The 19,726-nt window shown below is 39.7% G+C and overlaps 2 protein-coding genes across 2 annotated transcripts; both read right to left on the bottom strand.

Moving 5' to 3' along the window:
* Positions 1–167: 167 nt before the first annotated feature.
* Positions 168–6,562, bottom strand: st8sia6 (ST8 alpha-N-acetyl-neuraminide alpha-2,8-sialyltransferase 6). Its single transcript, XM_079366207.1, has 7 exons — positions 5,682–6,562; positions 4,533–4,607; positions 4,307–4,381; positions 3,167–3,311; positions 2,148–2,260; positions 1,916–2,008; positions 168–1,830 (listed from the first exon to the last, which is right to left on the bottom strand). Exons 1-7 carry the CDS (start codon positions 5,774–5,776, stop codon positions 1,338–1,340), a joined length of 1,089 nt encoding a protein of 362 aa, XP_079222333.1. The 5' UTR covers positions 5,777–6,562; the 3' UTR covers positions 168–1,337.
* A 7,156-nt stretch (positions 6,563–13,718) lies between these two features.
* On the bottom strand, positions 13,719–16,252 carry rpl19 (ribosomal protein L19). The gene is made up of 6 exons (XM_079367075.1): positions 16,147–16,252; positions 15,675–15,781; positions 14,890–15,012; positions 14,539–14,659; positions 14,242–14,352; positions 13,719–13,908 (listed from the first exon to the last, which is right to left on the bottom strand). The coding sequence occupies exons 1-6, from the start codon at positions 16,149–16,151 to the stop codon at positions 13,785–13,787; spliced, it is 591 nt and encodes a 196-aa protein (XP_079223201.1). The 5' UTR covers positions 16,152–16,252; the 3' UTR covers positions 13,719–13,784.
* Positions 16,253–19,726: the final 3,474 nt, after the last annotated feature.

Raw genomic sequence — 19,726 nt, 5'->3', positions numbered from 1 at the left:
AACAGAGAATAAACTGTGAGAAATAAAAAATACTGTATTCGAAGGACACATCTTGGCAGGGTTTAGGCACTTAAGGCTCAAGGACTCTAAATCATCAGAGATCTGAGAAGATGATTTTACCACTTGGAAAGGAATTCACCCACAGCCAGTGACACAACCAAAAGGTATTTCATCTGAGAAACATTTATTTCTCAATTCACTTTAATATTCCCTCTCACCTCGTGTCATTTACTGAAATGGAAATAAAATCACAGACAATGCAGTTTTTTTCTAAAGTTGGCTCATAGAGTCGTCAAGTTTGGTCGTCAACAGCTTGAACATTATTTCTCTGGATGACACACACACACAAAAAATCACTGGCTACACTTAAAATGTCAGCATGGGAGGCAATACACATCCTTGCAAAATATCAACAAAGTAACACACTTCTTGATTCAGATGTAAATATTAAAAGCTTTTCACTCAAAGTGCAAAAATGACAATCGCTATTAAAGTCAGCTAGTTTGACATTGATTTAGCATTCGTATTTAAAAATACTAGTTTCCATTAGTACCAGTATGTGGAAGATGACACCCTTTTCGATAGCACCTTTTTTTTTTTTGCCTTATTTCTGATCACTCCGGCAACCTTTATATACAAGTGTCACTATACCGATTCTGTGGTGTCTGCCCCCAGAGAGGGCGGCCATGATGGTTTCCATTGTAATGCTACGGAGGAATGTCTCCTTCAGGCCCGCTGAGATCTGCTGCTTTTTCAATCGAGCATTGTCCGTGTTGTAGTGGAAACAGAGTGCAGAAGAAATCTTTCAAAAATCAGTACCAGCCTCTTTTAAACAATCATGTGAAAGAAGAGTGTGAAGACCAAACATTTTGCCCTCAACAGTTTTCCTGCATACATCTGTTGAAGTGGTGAAATATTTGATGTAATTTTTTTTAACGAAAAGATTCTTCACATCCCGGTGTGCTGCTGTTTAAGTTCGACAATCTTCATGTACGAGAGGTATTTGATTTTCTTCTAATGACATTCAGTTTGTTTTAAAAGCTTCTGGTCGGTTATATGACTCACCATCACTAACAGGTTAACATAAGGCACTACACTGTAGACCTGGGCCTCACAAAGGAGAATCCCTCCAGACTTCAGCTGAAACACCCGCGGTGATAAGTGCAGTTTAGCTTCCAGCGGTTTTCAGTCTTGGATTTTCTGCATGTTAATTTTAGTCCAAAAGTCTCAGTGGCTGTTAAGCCAACTTAGCTTTGGATCCCCAGCCAATCATTGTGTCCATTCATTTAAAAGAACATGAAAGACTCCACGAGTGATTGGAACGAGGTACTTTGCTGTCAGTAGTCCATGGGCTTACTTTTTCCTTGTTGACAATCACCCAGATGAAGCTTGAGCACCCCCTGACTGTGCAACTTCAACAAGAGCTCAAACTCAGTGGGCATAGCGTGGTATCTTTTTTTACTTTGTCTGTTATCATAATAGTGGTGCGTCAGGTCGTAGAGTCCATAGGGGTGATTACTGAAGGGCCAGAACCCGTACAGGTGTACATTTTCGCAGACCTCCAAAGCTAGGCTAGCCATAATTATCCCGGTGCTCAGCCGCACTGATTGCAAGCCTTGTGTGCGCCAGAAGGCAGCCAGACTTTGGAGGTACTCTGGGTTGAAGTAGACGGGTCTCATGGGGCTACCAAAGTCCTCGATAGTGTAGGTGGCCCGCAGACATATAGGAGTGTTGTGGCGAAAGGAGAAGGCGGGAAGGAGTAGCAGGGAGTTGCCATAAATGTTCAGACTTTCCACAAACGGACGACGACGCCCCATCAGAGAGCCATACCTGGAAAGGAAAACGGCAAATATAAAACGAACAAGACAAAACAACTCTGTAGTAACAGTGAAGTGAAATCCATCCTCTTGCTCACTTTTCCATGAGGATGCTTGGGTTCGCTGTCACAAGGTCTGTTTTGATGCCGACATGTTTCTCATAACTTTTTCCCAAAGGAGGAAGGTTGCACCTGAAAAGCAAGACAAAAAAGACACAGATCTTTTTTTTTGTTTGTTTTTTTATGAAATCTCAACATAAAAGATTAAAAGATAAAAGATTTTTTTGATACTGTTGGATAACGTTGTCACCATGTTGGACACCTTTCTCACCTCATGACAAACTGAGCAGAATCAATTTTCTCTCCACAGCTGCTCTCAGTCAGGATTCCTCCGTTCCCGACAACAGCACACGTGTCCCATGTTTTATTTGAGAAAGGATGCTCCTGGAAATGTAATCCGTGGTTATGTATCACACAATCAAAATTATACTGATGATATAATACAGTTGGTCAAAATTACAGCTGGACATCACATGCAAATGTCTCCCCTGCAGCAGGCACCCCAAAAAGAGGTTGTCAGATGAAATATGGGTGCCCCCTGGAAGACTTCAGGTTTCAAATTCCAGTATCTACTTGGGCGTGAAACTTTTTCTTAAATGTATAAATTCAGCAGTAAATAACTTCATTGTTAAGCATCACGGCAGCTTGAAACTTGCTGATGAAAATGACCCGATGCACGCTCGAAGTGGATGGGGGAAACATTTCCTGAGATTTGGATTGAAAAGAGTTCCTCACTTCCAGTGTATTATTTATTTGTGGAAAGAGTTGAGTTACAAAAACTTCATATGTTTTCAGTTTATTTCAAAACATGTTAGTGTATTATTTTGTGGTTTTATATTTATTTATTGTTCTAATGTTGCTCTGTTGTCAACTCCTTTCCAGCTGCAGCTCAACAAAATACACATTGTTGGATTTTGTTTTAGCAACTGTATTGGTATGAAATATATTTTGAATACTTTAACAATCCCTCCATTTAAAAAAAAAAAAACGTCCCTCCATGTCGAGAGCCATGCACAGAGGAGAGTAAAAAAAAAAAAGCTGAAGCGTAGCAACAACAAAAAAAGGTTATGGTTTGTGTAACAGCTTGTAGTATATTGTTATTCATTTGATTAGTAGTCTGTTTTTATATTCATTCTGTGTACATATTATTTGTGTAAATACATGTTAAGTGTATACTAAATTGTCTTGAGTCTTTCTTTTAATTAACATGTAGTCTTTCAGTAAGACATTACACAAACAGTCAGATATTGTGGACGTGTTAGTTATTTTCACGAGTGCCAAACTAAATACCTTTGTAAAGGTGCTGAAAACCTCAGCAGACACCTGCAGGCTTTTCTTCTTATCCCCATCATAAACAAGTTTGGATCCCACTGGAGTGTTGGCCTGGGTAATGATGGCTTTGTCAAAACCATTGCACTTGCTGCTCAGCTGAGATCTGGGGAACAAAAAGGGACTTTGTTAAACCATGTACAAGAGAGTCAGAGGTTTTGATGCTCCCCCAAACGTCTGTTTTGTTTTGGGGGTTTTAAAGAGCAAATACGAATGATGTTTAAGTGTTTTAAATTAGACCAAGTGTAGAAGTTCCTCAACTTCCCTCCATATTTATTTCCACTTCTCTTTCCCACTTCTTCGGCTCTTCTTCTTTCATTTCTAGTAAAGAGGAAACTCGTCTGATCCTGCGCAGATTTGGATTTTGTTTAAACATCCAATGCTTACAGTTTAAGGTCATGAATCTCAATCATTTTTCAAGGACAGACCTAATAGGATGACTCAATCAGACGAGGGCTCTCTGACTCATCTTTTCTGAGCTTAGAGTAAGACATGCAGTGAGGGAAGTCTTTTTTAGCCATTCAAATGATGGGAAACTGGTTACCCTAATTATATGATTGTTATTTTGGTCTTCCCTTCTGCCTTTAACTCCCAGCTAGTGAAGTTACATGGTAAAGGCCCAAACTGGGACTTCTGAAAACTGTACATCTAGCTCCCTTCTTTCTGATAAGAAGAGACTAACTCTCATTCTGAGGAGGAACCTTAGATTATCCTTATTTAGCCCATGGTGTACATTTTGGGCTCTTTGTTTATATCCCAATGCAAATGGACTCAGCTGTAACCAAGTTGTGTTTGTTGATCTGCACAGGCAGACTCAGGTTTTCTGAGGGGCATGGATAAAAATAAACAAAAAATGCACCAGCTGCTTGCTGTTGGGCACCAAAACACAAAAGTTGTGATGCATTTTTTGGGGGGAAAAGGCCCAAACACTGATAATGGTTTAAATAGTTGCATTATGTAATTCATGCGTCATACTGTTTAACCATTTCATCACACTTACAGGGACTGGAGATGTAGCATATCATGCACTAACAATTATATTTAATTCCCACAACTTTTTTTCCCTACCAAGTTCAAAACCAAGATGCTCTTTTTATTTACCTGAATTTTTGATAATTGTCCTCCTGCTTCTGCCAGACTTGAGAGTAACGCTGCATTACTTTTTCGATGATATTCCTGTGAAAAAACAAACATACGAACTAAGATAAACCTACACAACCAACCAGGTGAGTAATCCATGTGTTTTGCTTTCATCGGATGGCAGTCATGATCCAAAAAAAAAAAAAAAAAGTCACATTAGGAGACACATGACTGAGTTTGCACTCACTTGCAGCCTTTGCAGAGGTCAGAGGTCTTGGGGGCGCTTTTCTTCTGAGGGGCTGGTAAGCTCTGGTCCACATTGCTGTGGAGCAAACAAAAAAAGGGACAGATGTGTAGATTCGGAAGCCATACACAAATCAGATAATACAATCAGGGGCGTAACACAACATTCTGGACCCTGTATATAGACTATGCTATATGAACCACTCCCCACATTTACAGCTATTTATAGTTACTTTGTGGACAGACCCTCCTTACAAAGACAATCCTACATGCCTAAATCCAAAAGCTCACATGGTAGCTTTATCATCTGGAGAATAAAAAAACCCTGTTTTGAATGTGCTGTGTTTAAAACATAGAGACATAATAAATCAGCATTTAGAAGGATTTGATTCTGTAGGAAATAATTCCAACAAAAGGTTAAAGCGAATGGAGTGAACATAGAAACTTCATGTCTTCAGTCCTTTTCATACACTATGAATGAACAACCAGTATACAAACTCATCAGCAGAGACCTTTGCTACATAGTTTCACGTCATCTCAAGATCTCTCTCTCGTGTAGAAAAAAACAAACACTGTGGTCTGCGGTGTGACTTTTACAGCCATCATCTTCTGTTCCTGTTCGAAAGAAACTGGTTTTGTCTGACAACAAAATCAACGACCTATGAACGATTGTGAACGATTGTTCAACTGTTTCCAGCTAAATACCCTGTAATGTAATTGGGGGAAATGGCAGCTGTTGAGCTCCTCTTGCATCACTTTTAATAAGTGGCAATACCATGGCATCATTGTAACACAGCAAAATAAAGTGTAGGCCTATGGGCTATTCTTTAGCCGAGTTGAGCATAGTTATTTGTATTACATTGTAGCCCTACTTGATCGAGTGACGTTTCAGCAGCTTCCTTTGACAGTTGTGTCTTTCCTTTCCTTGTATCTTTGTTTTAAAGCGCAGACACACGTGGTGTCTGTACGCACATAAATGAAGCCGGAATAAAAGATTAACGCGTCTTCAAATGATGTGTGTATGTCAGCAGTATTAAGTAAAGTGTGCGGGGGAAAAAATAAAATATGTCAACAACGTTGTGGTCAAATTACCGTTTTTGAAGTTTGCGTGTGAGTCTGCACGTAACAAAGGAAATGTCATTTTCACACTTACTTGTCGAGTAAGAACCAGACGACAGAGAACAGCAGGCTCCCCAAGCACAGGAGAGTCATCAACAGAGAGAAGAAGGACTTGAGCTGTCCCCTCATACCTCTCTCCCCTCCGGCTAACGTCACCTGCAAGCCTCCTTCACCTCCCGTCTCAAAGCCGTTGTCTGCTCTCTATCGCCCTCACTTTCGGTTTTTTTTAGGTTCCCTCTCTTTCTTTTGTAGCAATAGTTTTCCTCTCTGCTGTCATAAATTCTTGTCCGTTACCTCACTCCCCCCCACCTTCTCCTCTTCCTCCGCACCAGTCTACTTGAACTCAAGAGCACTTTTCACAGATACACTGAACTCCTAAAAGTTTCCTTACATTGTCCGAGTGGGCAGCATGTGTTAAGGGAAAGTGCACAATCTGTTCACCCCGACTTTAGCGTCCGCGTGAAGTCGGGGTAAATGAGCGCGTGCGTGAAGGAAGCTGCAGGTAACTTTACTGACGCTTCGACCACCGGCAAGTGGGCGGGGTAATGACGTCATTCACGGTGAAGGAGTTTTACTAAGTTCCCCTCCTCCTCCTCCTCCTCCTCCTCCTCTTCACTCAGTTTGTCTTCGCTTCTGCCCTCCTGTTCAGACAAGTCATCATAGTCTTCTCTGCTCTTCTTTCTTTTCTCTCTTCCTGTTTATGTCCCCGGCCACCTGAGACTGAAACACAGCCTATCTTTTGCTCTTCCACATCTTTTGTTCTTCAATCCTTGTCTTGTCTCTGTAATGAAAACATCCTCTCTCCTCGGTGTCGCTCTTTTTTTGTCATGTGTCCACACAGCAAAATGCTACTTTTTTGACTGAGGTCCTAAAGCTGCTGCTCCTTCTCTTCTTTCTCCGCCCCCGCCTGTCCGGAACCCCAGCCTTTTTTTCCCCTGTGATATGCCCTCCCTCCCCGGCTATCCTCCGCCCACACCCCTTAAGCCCCTCTCCCCTTTGCAAAGTAACATGAGTGCCCCGTACTGAATTAGCCCACAGTTTGACGAGAGAGAGTGTGTGTTTGCGTGCGTGAGTGTGTTTGGGAAACAAGTTCAAAACCAATGAGGGGGAGGGCAGATATTTCCCAACCAATCAGAGTGACTCCTCAAACTGTGCAGCACATGCACTAGCTGTTTTTACTCCAGTGTCACACTTTGCCAGCTCTGTTAACTCCTGTAGTATCCTCTTACAATAAGAGTGGGAGAGTTTCAGAGATGGGAGAGGGCAGGCGGTGTTCTTGGGGCCCAGGGAAGGGAAGTCTGCTTCTAGAGGGTACAACCTGCAGGGCGTAAACAAGAAAAGGGGGGGTAGACAGAAAAATAAGAAGCGGCCATGATTGAGCTATGACTCATCTTCAGTTTTTATTTCACTTTATAGTTATTGCATGTAAAAAAAATAAGGACCATGTTGGTTTAATTTCAAAGTAAAAAAAAAACAAAAAAACACCACAAACGGAAGACCACACCCCATCTTCCTGCATTTAACCCACATGATTTGAGTTTCCAGTGGAAAACTCCACGCTGAGCTCTTTGCAATGAAGCAATTATGGCTGGTATAGCTAGGTGCTGAGTAAGCTGAGCTCTGCAACACAGCACCCCCCACCACCACCCCATGTGCACAAATCCAAAACAAAGGAGCTCTTGGAAAGTTTTTATTTTGGCAGACGCCAGGGTTTACCCTGAAGGAAACTTGTTGGGGTTGTTTGAGGCTGCTTTGCTGTGGCCAGACGCAGAAGTGGGCAATATCAATACCATAGGTTGTGCAAGTAATAAAATCAGGCTTAAACGCCCGATAGAGTAAAAGAGGGCTGTTAGGAAAGTAAAATCTCACTTAACCTGGTTTGTACCTCCATGTCATGGTTCATTGACCTATAAGTGGATCTGGTAAGTACAATGAGCAGCCCAGCCTTACAAAGACAATGTGCCATGAAACATGATAGTTACATTTTATTCACCATTATGTAAAAATAGTTTTCCCTAAATAAAAACCCATCTGGGTTTTGCAGATTGTCTGATCCTCCCTCTGATGCTCTCCCTGAGGTTTTGCCCATGTTTTTCCTCAAAGGTTTTTCTTTTAGGGGAACATCAGGGGTCCGAGGGTAATGTTTAAGGGATATGCGTTGAGGCGGATTTATGTATAAATTAGGCCAAATGAATATATCTGACTTACTTTCTGGAGTGGAAACATGAGGCAAACTACTCTGCTTTGTTGTTCCCCGTGTGTGTCATAATCACGCGATGGAAACCAAAAAAATCTACCCCGAGAGCCATGCCTCTGGGAGAAAATATACCCATGTTTGACCTTTCATCATGAGACACTAGCAGGAATGTTGAGACATACACAGAAGAAAAAAACAGTTCTCTCAAAGATTGGAAACTCTGTAATTATAACATGTAAACTGGAGTCACTGCCCAGCAATAGTGTATCATCAAGGAAGTACAGAGACACACACCTGGCTTTCCTGTAGCTCTGTTAAATCAAATATCCTGACCTCTCATTTGGTTTCAGACTGTTCGCCTTATACACTCATTTTCTTTTTGAATAGATGTTATTGCCATAGCTACAGCTTTAAAGTGTTTTTTCAACATGATGTTCATCAGTCTTGTAGCAGTATTCTCAGTAATGTGCCGCTCTGAAATGACTGTAGTTTCCTTTACTTAACATGCATGAATCACTTCACAGATGTCATCTCACTCATGGATAATTGTGTAAACTAACTTTTTCTGATGTTATTCAAAGAGGGCAAGAGTCAAAGCAAGAGTAACACATTTGTTCTATATATATATATATATATATATATATATATATATATGAGAGGATGTCTTTGTGTTTGAAGTTGCCGTATACCGTTCTCATTTCTTTGGAGAGTCCTGGGGAAGTACGTGCTTGCGTGTGTGCGTTTGCCAGCTGACCTTCCACAGCTGCTCTTGACAGGAAGCCTGAACGCAACATGCTTCAGGGTGGCATGCAATAAAGGAGGAGGAGAGGAGAACTTCCTCTTAGGAGCCCATGTGACATCACCACAAGGCAGACGGACTGACAAAAGGTCTCATTGTTAACCAAACAGCACTCAATAAAACCTTGCTGCCCCTCCCAGACTTGTATCTTCAGCAGGGATGAACCATCCATGAAGTGCACACGTGAAAGACAGGATGTGGATGCTCGCCTACATATAGGTCCCCTGATGATGGGGGTTCCCCCTGAACTCACCATGAGTTTCCTGTAAGATTTGTTTTTGTATGTTGTATTTTTTCCCCATGCAAATCAGGACAAACAAAGCAGATACAAACAGTAAATCCAACACTTCTACGTCTGTTGATGTCAATGTTCTATTTCTCTGAATAAAGTAATATTACCTCTGTTTCCATGTATTTCCTGACCTGTTGACTTACGGTAAGGCCTGATAGCAAACTCCTATCATGATTTTAGTGCGATTCAATAGAGCTGTTGCTTATTGACAATATGAATCACAAAAATATATCTTAGTACTATAGTGACTTTCTGTAACAGCAAAAACAGATGAGGTAAGATGATACAAATATTTATGTGGATATCTTTTTCAGCCTGCTAGAGGCTGAGGAATAAAAATAGCTCATGCCTGGAAATAGATTATGATGCAGCAACAGCTTAGGCTAATCGATGTGGCTTTTCCAAAATAATTAAGGCATCAAGAATGCAAATCTTTATGTGGAAAGCAATCGAGATTCACAATTCCCATGGTCATGTCTCCCAATCAAACAAGAATACTAAATATATAGCTTTCTTATGAGCTTTCTCAACTATAACACAAGGTGAGGGGGTTCAATTACATCAATTTTAATACAAATAATCTTGTCATTGTTTGAATAAAAACACGCAACTAACTTATTTCTATCTATCATTACAGCCTGCCATTAGACTAAGTCATTTTTCTTTGAATTATAAAAAAAACAAACCTTGATATCCACAACAAAACTATACGATCAATGCCCTTTTTTTTTTTTACAAAGGTAAAAGACATGGTTTACTTGCCGTTGTGGACCAAGGGAGCCATAGAGGTATGTGTCAAGAATTTGTTTTCATACTTCATTCCTGTTTTCATTTCGTCTCTTGCTGTTTCTTGTTTCTTGTCCATGATTGCACACTCTGACCTCTTCAAGCCTCTAAAATGATAGAGAATGAGCAGAACAGGGAAACATTCACTTGGAGATGAGATGATTGGCAATTTTGTATAATGACAACAACCTCTGCTTGTGCTTCCGAAGTGGGGATATTTTGTGTGTTTTTGTCTGGCAGCTGAGTCTTGATTAAAAACAGACAACTGAAATAAAAAAAAAAACCCTCTGGGCTTCAGGTGACCAACCTGTTCAAGCTCCATTCCCACCACTGCTTCTTCAGCCTCTTTAAATCCAAAACCATGTGGTCATCAACCCATGACCACAGATGAGGCTTAACCCCTCACCCTTAAGACATTATATGCGACTCCGATTGTGTTGTGCATTTTTAACGTCCCCTCATTAGCCCATCTGCTGAGGCCAGAGTGCAAAGCTTCTGGTCTCATGAGATCTTGCATGTAATCTGGGACCTTTGAGTCACCTGATGGAGTCATAAAAAGACATTAAAGACTTTCTCCAGCTGTGACCCTGACAATGCCATCTTCACCCTCTAGAAACACCTGCAGTGGCTGTGACAGGCAAACAGCTTCACAGTGAATGTGTGATGGGAGAAATGGGCCGGGTGAGAGCAGTAATTCAGTCAGGTGGTTTAAGTGATGTTGATCCTGATGCATTCCACAGCTGCTTATCATGAGGCCTGGTGCCCCTGTGCCTGTCTGAACTGCTACTACCTCGCAGGTCTCACAGGCACAAATACAACCAGAACTGAAAGAAAGATGTCAGCACACAAACACATTCAGCACACCACATTAAATTATATTGTGCTCACACACTCAGGGGGCTCATGCATAATTTACACATCCTGCAGGGTCTTTAATGGACACCACAGACCCTCATAACCCCCTTGTATTATCAAATGATCCCATATGTCCTGACTTCAGGAGATCATTGTTGAACATGTGTCATGCACTAACAAAATTGCAATGGATTTCCAATTTGTTTGAGTGAGACACTTTTTGAAAAAAGTCTCAAAATAGTGCATTTTTTAACAACACAAAAGGTGAGAAATATACTCTGATCTTTTACTTGATTATAAATAACAAGTAACTGGAGTTGGAATCAAACAGCCTTGTTGTCCCAAAGATACCAACTTGGCAGAAGAACCAATAATAGTTTATTCTATTAGACTGGGGCATTTTTCTTCACATTAAATTACTGTTTAGTTTTATATTAAGCTACATAAGACATGTTTATGTATTTGCTAACTATACATTGGCCATCAGCCTGAATGTACAAAGTCATCATTGTTTAAATGGGTGTAGTGCAGTTATTTTACTCTGAAAGAAATGAAAAAAATAAGAAAAAAATGGAAGCACTAAAGTAATGAAAACTGATGCCCTGCTATAAACAAAGGTGCTTAAAGGAGATATGTGCTGCTCCATATGACAAGCTTCTTTTGTTGACAGTCATAACAACACTAAACTGCATATATGTATCGCTTAAGCAGTGGAATAGATTTTCCTACAATTTTTTTCTATCTTGAGGGCTGCTGAAATGAGCTGAAAGTACAGCTAACATTGACCTGAAAATAGGTCACACTATAATCAATGCAATAAAGTAGGAGCTCTTTGTGCATATACAGTATATATGAGGGATAAATGCACAAGATTAGAAATAATTCACTTTTACCTGATGATCCATTTCTATCCGTAGCCTTATGTCCTTATAACCACAAGATGGCAGCCAACCTTTTGGAACACAGATTTAATATTTCAATTTAGCAAAAAAAAAACAGAGGAGTATCTGGTCTGTCAGTTAAAACTTGGCTCTGGACAAGAGTCACATGAGGTTATCACAGCGTCCAGATAAAGCATCCATAGAAATATTTAATGTCTTTAGAGAGCAGGAAATCAAACTAATAAGAAACCTTGGCCTCAAATCACAGAGTTAGAAAAAGGCAGCCTTCCAAACAAATATAACATTAGAAATCACAACCCACCAAATATATTGAATAACAACTGAAAAAACATCTGTTGTATGCTGTTAAAGAAGTTCTCTTATACTGAAATATCTTGGGAAACCTAAGATCAAGTCAGAAAATATGCACTAAATTCAGTCTGGTTTTTGTGTTTCTACATTTTAAGAATAACAAATCCACCATCAGAACTCTCTGGGTGTCAATGACATTAGTTTTCTTATGATGTTGAGAGGCTTTCTGAGGATGCCTGTCTGTGTTTTTCTTTCTGGGTTGTTTTACTTTTTTGCTCTGTCCTCTTCTGTCTGTCTGTTTTTTACGGTTCTGAAGGAAAGGCTTTAAATATGTTTCTGTCCAACTTGAGTCTCATAATGCATGATTCCAAGTCTTAAACTGTGAGCACATGAAGAACTACAAAACACACAACCTAGGCAGATTGTGATTGAATGTCCAACTGTTTCCAGCTGAAAACACGTTTTATGGGAAAGTTGGTGCGCTTGCTGCTTTTCTGACATCACTTTTAATGACTGAGTGAGGGCTTTTGCAAGAACTCTATGAACAAAATATGCGCTTCATTTATTCATGGCATTGTCCAGTTTAAATGTCAAAAAGGGATCTTGAACAAAAAACCATGTGAATTTTTTCCACAATAAATGTCTCTCCATATTAATTTCCCAATTTTTTCAGCTAGTGTCTCCACCGGTTTTAAACTGTTTAGCATTGTGAGATCAATGCAGACCTTGATGGTCAGATAAAAGTGGTACCTCATGAGATATAATCATACATACAAAAAAATATCCTTATGAACTAATACCTCTTCAAGGCTTTGTGCATTTGACAAAGGAGAAAGTGAAAAAAGTAAATGAAATATTTGACAGTTTGTAGACACAATCATATCAGCATCAACTGCAATATATGTAATCTAAAACTGTACCTCCTTTACTTCATGTAGTGGTTACACTGTGTAACGACCACACTCATTTCACAGTAAAAACAAAACAAATACAATCAAAAACATGCCCTTGTGAGCAAAGTTGGCTGGATAAATTATGGTGAAAGAAAAAGGGCACAGCTGCTGATGCTTTACAGTTGTAGCCAGCAGTGGCCACTAGAGGGCGACTTTCTGCTAAAGGAGGAAGCGCTTCAGAGAACGAGGAGGGGGTGTTTCGATGACGTGACACAGGGACGCTCAAAGACCCCATCCTCTTATTTCTATTATCTGGCAGTTTGGCTTTATGTCTAAGTCTTCTGGGTTATGCTGTTAGAGGCTTGAAGGAATACTTTAAAAGGACTAAAAACCGTGAGAAAATGATAATTATTCCCCAGAGCAACTCTGTATAGGTGTCTTTCCCCCTTTTCAAAATTTCAGTTCCTAGAAGACTGTAGCCTGTTATCCCCTCATGTTTATTGTGATCAACTGAGATGGGACAATACCACCAGTGCCATTACCAGTACACTGTTAGACACAGCGTCACCTCTGACAGGTGTTCTGAAGGCAATTACAGCAGACTGTTTTGTCTTGATAAGCTGATCCCTCTAAACCATTATCATTTTAGTGGTCACAGGATGACTTCACGGATTTAAGTACATCCTTCAGTGAAAATGGTCAGTAGCCACAAAGAAAGTAGTGCAGTAGAATAGTTACTTGGTAAAGTTGAGTAAATGGCATAATAAAAATTATATTTTTTATTTATCTTTACTTCTATATCCTGGATTTTTTATGACTCAGTTTAGAAAATGACATTCTGGGTCACAATGTACTGTGCCTGCAGCTTTTGCCTGGACTCCTAGCCTGTGATGGATTTTCAGTAAACTTGGACCTGTACTAAAGGCAATCGGAGAAACATGAAAGCTGATGAGGAAAACTAAAGTTGAATTACTGTTCTTACATTAGTTTTACTCTTCAACTTCTACAACAAGCCCTACTCAAGGTCTGTGAGTAAAGAAAGAACAGGAGACCCTCTGTGTCTTTATGTACACTTTTATTGTCAGCACTTGGCAGATGGTGGTCAGGCAGGATTGACAGAGATTACTTATTGGTCTCCTCCTCCTTTGACAAGGTCTTGATGATCTCCTCCTTCTTGGCCTGGAGACGCTCCTCTCTGCGCTTGCGAGCCTCCTTTGTCTTGGAGCGACGAGCCTCAGCCTGGTCACTGTGGGGGAGAGAGAGAGGTGTGTTCATACTGTGTGTCATCTTCAATCCTTTTCATGCATGTGTACGCTTTTCCACCAGGACTACCACATATTAACACAAATGAAAATCAAGTCCATCTACTTTAAAGTCACAATAAAAATATTTCATTTTTACAAAGTCATTAAGATGGGAGTTAGTGGCTAGAAAAAGAGCTCTTTCAAGTATTGAATATTGATGAATTCCCAGTTACACTCACTGGATGTTAATGTGGAGAAGGAGCCGAAATGCCCCAAATAAAGTTATATTCTAACTCTGTACGTGAACAAAACTTCAAGTTTAGTTTCAGACTTACGACAGGAGCTTCTTGCGAGCCTTGTCTGCCTTCAGCTTGTGAATGTGCTCCATAAGGACGCGTTTATTCTTGAACACGTTACCCTTGGCCCTCAGGTAGAGGCTGTGGTACCTGAGAGACAGGAGGGAAAACCATCAGAACTTAACACAAACTTCATGAAAGTCAAAGGCAACAGATGCTTCACGGGTTCCGGGATGTTATGTCAGAATTACCAACACGCTTTACTGATCCAACATTTGCAAACACTGTGTCCCAAAACATGATCAGAACGAGCCAGTCTTCACATCCTGAACTTACATGTGCCTGTCGATCTTCTTGGACTCCCTGTAGCGACGCAGCAGACGACGCAGGATCCTCATGCGACGCATCCAAGTCAGCTTCTCAGGCATACGGGCGTTGGCTGTACCTTTTCTCTTACCTTTTTAAAAGATTAGACCAGCAACAACTTCAGTGTTCACATTTCATTCAACCAGCTACACGTCTTAAATATTCAATATCCCACAGAAAAAGAGATCGAACACTTAAAAACATTTGACAGGTCGTTATTTTTTTCTCCTTTAAAATCAATGTAGGGAGTTACATTCGCACAGCAATCATAAGATTGGTCCACAAACAAAGTGAGAAAATAAGAGTGACAGTCTTACTCACCGACTCCCATGTGTCTTCCCTTACGACGTGCCAGTGTATTCTTGCGGCAGCGGGCCCTAGAGTGGACCGTAACAGGTTTGCGGATGATAAGACCATCCTTCACCAGTTTACGGATCTGCTGGCCTGAAGACAGAAGAAAACCAGTAAGCTGCAGGCGCACCCTGGGTCATCTACCAAACAAGTGTCCACTACTGAGAAACCCTTGGTTAAGTATCTTAAGCATTGATATCTTATTACAGAACAGCATAATAAACTTGAATTTCCCTCGGGATCAATAAAGTATCTATCTATCTATCTATCTATCTATCTACAAGTTATTACCCAGTTTGTTAAACCACAAAGAAACACCATCTTATAATGCAAATATAGCTGTTGTTAGTCATCGACTTTCATAACTGTGGTTTAAGACTTCACACATCTAGTATAAACATGAAGTGGAGTTTCAAAAACATGAGCCTTATTCAGGCACTCTTACATTTTATAATTTACATTTGAGGAAGTCTATACTCGGGATTTAAAAGACTTTAATGACAAGTATGCATTTATCTGGGAAGTTGATCAAAAGAAGGTAACTTTGCATTATTATCTGATTAGAGGATAGGATTTAAGCAGTTTAATTATAAAACCATTGTTTAATAAAATAGATGATCAGTCTCAGATGGAATTGTAGTAACATGAACGCGCAGAGACTGATCATTTAAAAGGGTTTTAACCACATGTAACAAACATCCAGTAGGTAAAAACATGCAGGGGGACTGAAGTACTGAACTTGATTCTGTACTTACGGGAGTTGGCGTTGGCGATCTCATTGGTCTCGTTTGGATCCAACCAGACTTTCTTCTTACCGCAGCGCAGGACGCTGGAGGCCAGCCTCTTCTGGAGCCTGAGCATGCTGTGAGGCACAAACAACCAGGGTTTAAAGTCTGCCACATAACTTCTACTTTAAAATGTGTGTTCAGCTAAATGCTATAGAACTGATTGTTTTACACACGACTAATGTTTTTTTTAGACTTTATCGGAGGCTGTTAGCCGCGCCGCTAACCGCTAGCCGGGTTGACAATATGGCTTCTCCGGCTGCTACATCGTGTCCCACATTGCCACGTAAAATTGTATTTTTTTTATTATTAAATCACATTTAGCCGCAATGGAAAGTTAATGAGGTACATGTGTAATCTCGGGAGAGTGATATCGGCTTAACAGACGTGCATTTTAACATTTAAATCGTGTTTTCAGTGTCGCCGTCGGCTGCAGTCCTACCTCATGGCTGCTACTTCAACAGGAAAAGGAAGGTTGGAGCGACGGATCGGAAGCTACCATTATAAGGGAGAGTCCATCTCTGAACACGACACAGATATGTACAATCATAGAGCAACACAGATATTATGTGCGTCACTAGATTTCATATATGTAGTATTTGTGTGTTTTAAAGCAATATACGACATTAACTGTAAATGACAAATGCTATCTTGAATTTATTTTATTTCATGTTGCTCGTTTACATTCCCCTGTAATATAATGGTATCGACCGGTAATTTTGCAGTGCATTGTGGGTGGGAAAAAAACCCCAGTTGATGGCATTCTCCAGTTTAAACACACGAGGGCAGTATTGAGACCGCAGATCCCGTTGATATCACGCTGGAAATGAATTGATTTTTCTTCCGTCTCTGTCTCCTTTACTGTGAGATTTATTTTATTTTGCATAATCTTTGACATGGAACGGATTTAGATGTGTTTCAGTTAAAGAATTAAGATTTCAATCGATTAGGTCGTATTAAATATAAAAGTTTTTAATCTGACCCCAAAAAAAATCGGCCTATTAAATTTGTGGAAATAATAATTGATTTAAAATATAAACAAAAACATCAGGCACCAGTCTAACAACACGTTGTAAAAGAGATTAAACGTTAGGAAATCCAAAAGTAATAGAGACCTTTGATTACAAATTAAAATATTAGAAATATTTCATTAAAAGCTTTTCTGCTTCGTTTTTCTTCGCCTTTGCACATGTAATAGTTTTCACGTGTAATTGCATTAGAGTAATAAGATTGAGAGATATGATTTAAGGTTATTTTGGAAGATTTTTTTTTCCATGTAAAAATAAAAAAAAGCCAGCTGATACATTAACATCGGCCGGCCTATTAAGGATTCAAACTTAACTGGCTCAGCCATGGCTTTTGAGCAGCAGCCCCATCACTACAGCAACTCCACATGCTCACAGTGTGGGCGAATGAGGGGCACTTGTGTGACTTATTCACCTCAAGTAACCCAGAATACAAGCTGAAATCACCATCATCCCCAGGCAAAGTACCGGATCACCTCCCACCACTGATTCAACTGCACTCTCTGCACAAGTGTGAGCTTAAAATAAACAAACAAAACTGTTTCAAACTCAATAACATCAGATATTTTGAGACTACAGATGCCCTGTGTAGTCCTTAACTGTGCTTTGTTTAAATAATACTGAATCCACTGTTGCTGTGTGCTTGACAGTAATGCACAGCTGTGCAAACATCCATTTAACATTAAGCTACCACCGTCCACCTTAGTCTTTAAGCACCTTTACTGCGGTGAATCTTCATTTTAATCTGATATACTTTTTTAAACTAGGTTTATGGTTCTGAACCATACTAAATTACAGTCTTTTGTTGGTAAAAAAAAAGTCATTTGCCTTTTTGATTAACTTTCCTTACAGAGTAAAATAGTATTACAGTCAATGACAGCAATAAAAGCCTCATGTCTCTCCTCAACATAAGTCAGTCAGAGCCAGCAGTGAAGCTGCATAGCTGTCTAGATGATTGCTGTTTGAAATGTTTACTGGTTCAGAGTGGTACAATAAACAGATTTGTGGGCATACCTGGAGAATACTGTTGAGCTGTAAATCAACAATGTTCATAAAGTAGACTCATCCTGAAGGAGACAAATTAATGATAAAAAAAGTTAAAAATCCAACATTCCAAAATATAAAGACAGGTTTAGGAATTCCTTTAACATTAAAGCATCTGTTATAGGCCTACTCTTTATTTACTCTGTGTCCCAGGAAAAGTATCCACTAATGTCTAAAGATGTTATAAACTGAAAGGCAACTGATATGGGAAGCAATCGAGTGATGGAGCTGAGGATAAACTGAAACTGATCTCCTACAGGATTTTTTTTTTTTGTGGTAAGGTGTGATAACTAGATCATCACATTAGTCATTTGATCTGAAAATAAGAATATGGGTTGCTTTGAGCGTGCTTTATAGACAATGACTTGACACACTTGATGACACAGAAGAACTTGAAAAGAGTTTATCAGGAAGTTTCTTCACAAGTTGTAAAAGCAAGTGAAGAAGCCTTGGTCATCACTGTTCTTATCCATTGAGTTTAACTGAATAAATAAGACAATCTCTCTCTGGTGAGAAATCTTTGACATTGTGATCATAGTAACAATGTTGAGTAATCCTCTGTGGCTGCAGCTCAGACTTTAGATTGGCTCACTAGCTATTCTAGTGTATGTCGGGGTCCTGTGCCAAAATTCACAGCTCTTCCAACCAGCATTCATTACCGTTGTTATCAACAATCTGAAGCTAACAACAAAAGTTGTGAAATGTAAAAATATTTTTATTTCCAAAGCTAACTTCGGACATTTAACAAAGCTTGTAATTTCAAAATATAAGTATGCAAAATAAAAAACTTCAATAAATAAATAGCTTGAAGTCAAAACACCTCTTAAGATGTGCTACTTAAAAAGAGCCATACATGAGAAGAATGTATAAACGTTGCTGTAAAAAGCATCAAATACAAAAACACAATACAAACATTTACAAAATACTGTATTTAGCTTAAAAAAGTTTTCTTTGGGTTCTAAACCCACAATATGAAACGTGTACTTTTAAAGCCTTTTAATCATTGCAAAGAGATCACAGCTAAGTTGACAAAGCATAGTTTTATCCTCAGTTAATCTTCTAAAAACTATTCAGATGAATCCAGTGATGAAGGCTGGCACCCGCTTGAAGAGCATGAAAAGGTTCTTTATTGATCAGTATGAACCATTATGTCAAATACAATAATACATGTGTAATGGGAGATTTTATTGCTGAAAACATTTTATAATTCTGTTCATCTAACGAATAATTCTTTAGCACTTTTTGTGAAGCATCTACGCAACTGTTTGAGACATACAGTCAAAATAAAGTTCTGACAAGCAACACTTTGTGTTGTTGTCTCATTGGTCCACCAGTGTAGATCTGGGGCCCCTGAACAAAACTCACTCAAGGACCTCAAACTGTAGGCTAAATATTTTTAATCCCTGACATTCAATGTCTGCTCCCCTTGAAACATTCAGCAAATACCAACTACTACATGATGTAATCAGCACTTTTTCTTTTTTTAAAAGGGTCCAAACAATCAACATCAAACTGTCTTTGAAACCAACTATTCCCACTCTCCTGAGGGCCCCAGGACCTCTAAACTCTGGATCACAGCGTGGGGAACAGGGGCTTGGTCCAACAGTCTGTCCATAGCCTCCATCATCGCGGCTCTGTTGTTTCTCATCAATCGATAAGTGAAGGTGGGGTCTATTGAGCGGGGCGTGGGCCTCGGCTCCCAGCTGGAGTCAGAAGAGCGACCAGAGTGAAACGAAGTCAAGAGTGAAAGGAAGACAGCAACATGCCTGAAGTGAGTACATTCTGCCTTCAAAATAAAAGCATGTAGAAAGCAGACAAGCCACCTTTATTGTAACTTAGGTTACTATCGACTTTTTATTGTATCATCGAACACTAGGGTCAAATATATGTTGAATTATTTTGTAAGTCAATTTTGAAAAACGAAAAGAAACATGAGATACAACAAGACAAGAA

The sequence above is a fragment of the Symphodus melops genome (assembly GCF_947650265.1).
Source record: "Symphodus melops genome assembly, chromosome: 17".
In the NCBI taxonomy this organism is placed as follows: Eukaryota; Metazoa; Chordata; class Actinopteri; order Labriformes; family Labridae; genus Symphodus; species Symphodus melops.
Note: the sequence above shows the minus strand (reverse complement) of the source record. Positions and strands in the feature narration are given on the sequence as shown.

Coding starts and splice junctions, on each gene's coding strand:
- st8sia6 (XM_079366207.1), bottom strand. CDS start 5,776: ATGAGGGGACAGCTCAAGTCCTTCTTCTCTCTGTTGATGACTCTCCTG. Junction 4,382..4,532: donor GACCTCTGCAAAGGCTGCAA/GTGAGTGCAAAC, acceptor GTTTTTTCACAG/GAATATCATCGAAAAAGTAA. Junction 2,009..2,147: donor TCTGCTCAGTTTGTCATGAG/GTGAGAAAGGTG, acceptor CTTGCTTTTCAG/GTGCAACCTTCCTCCTTTGG.
- rpl19 (XM_079367075.1), bottom strand. Junction 15,013..15,674: donor GATCGCCAACGCCAACTCCC/GTAAGTACAGAA, acceptor TTCTGTCTTCAG/GCCAGCAGATCCGTAAACTG. Junction 13,909..14,241: donor GCTCGCAAGAAGCTCCTGTC/GTAAGTCTGAAA, acceptor TCTCCCCCACAG/TGACCAGGCTGAGGCTCGTC.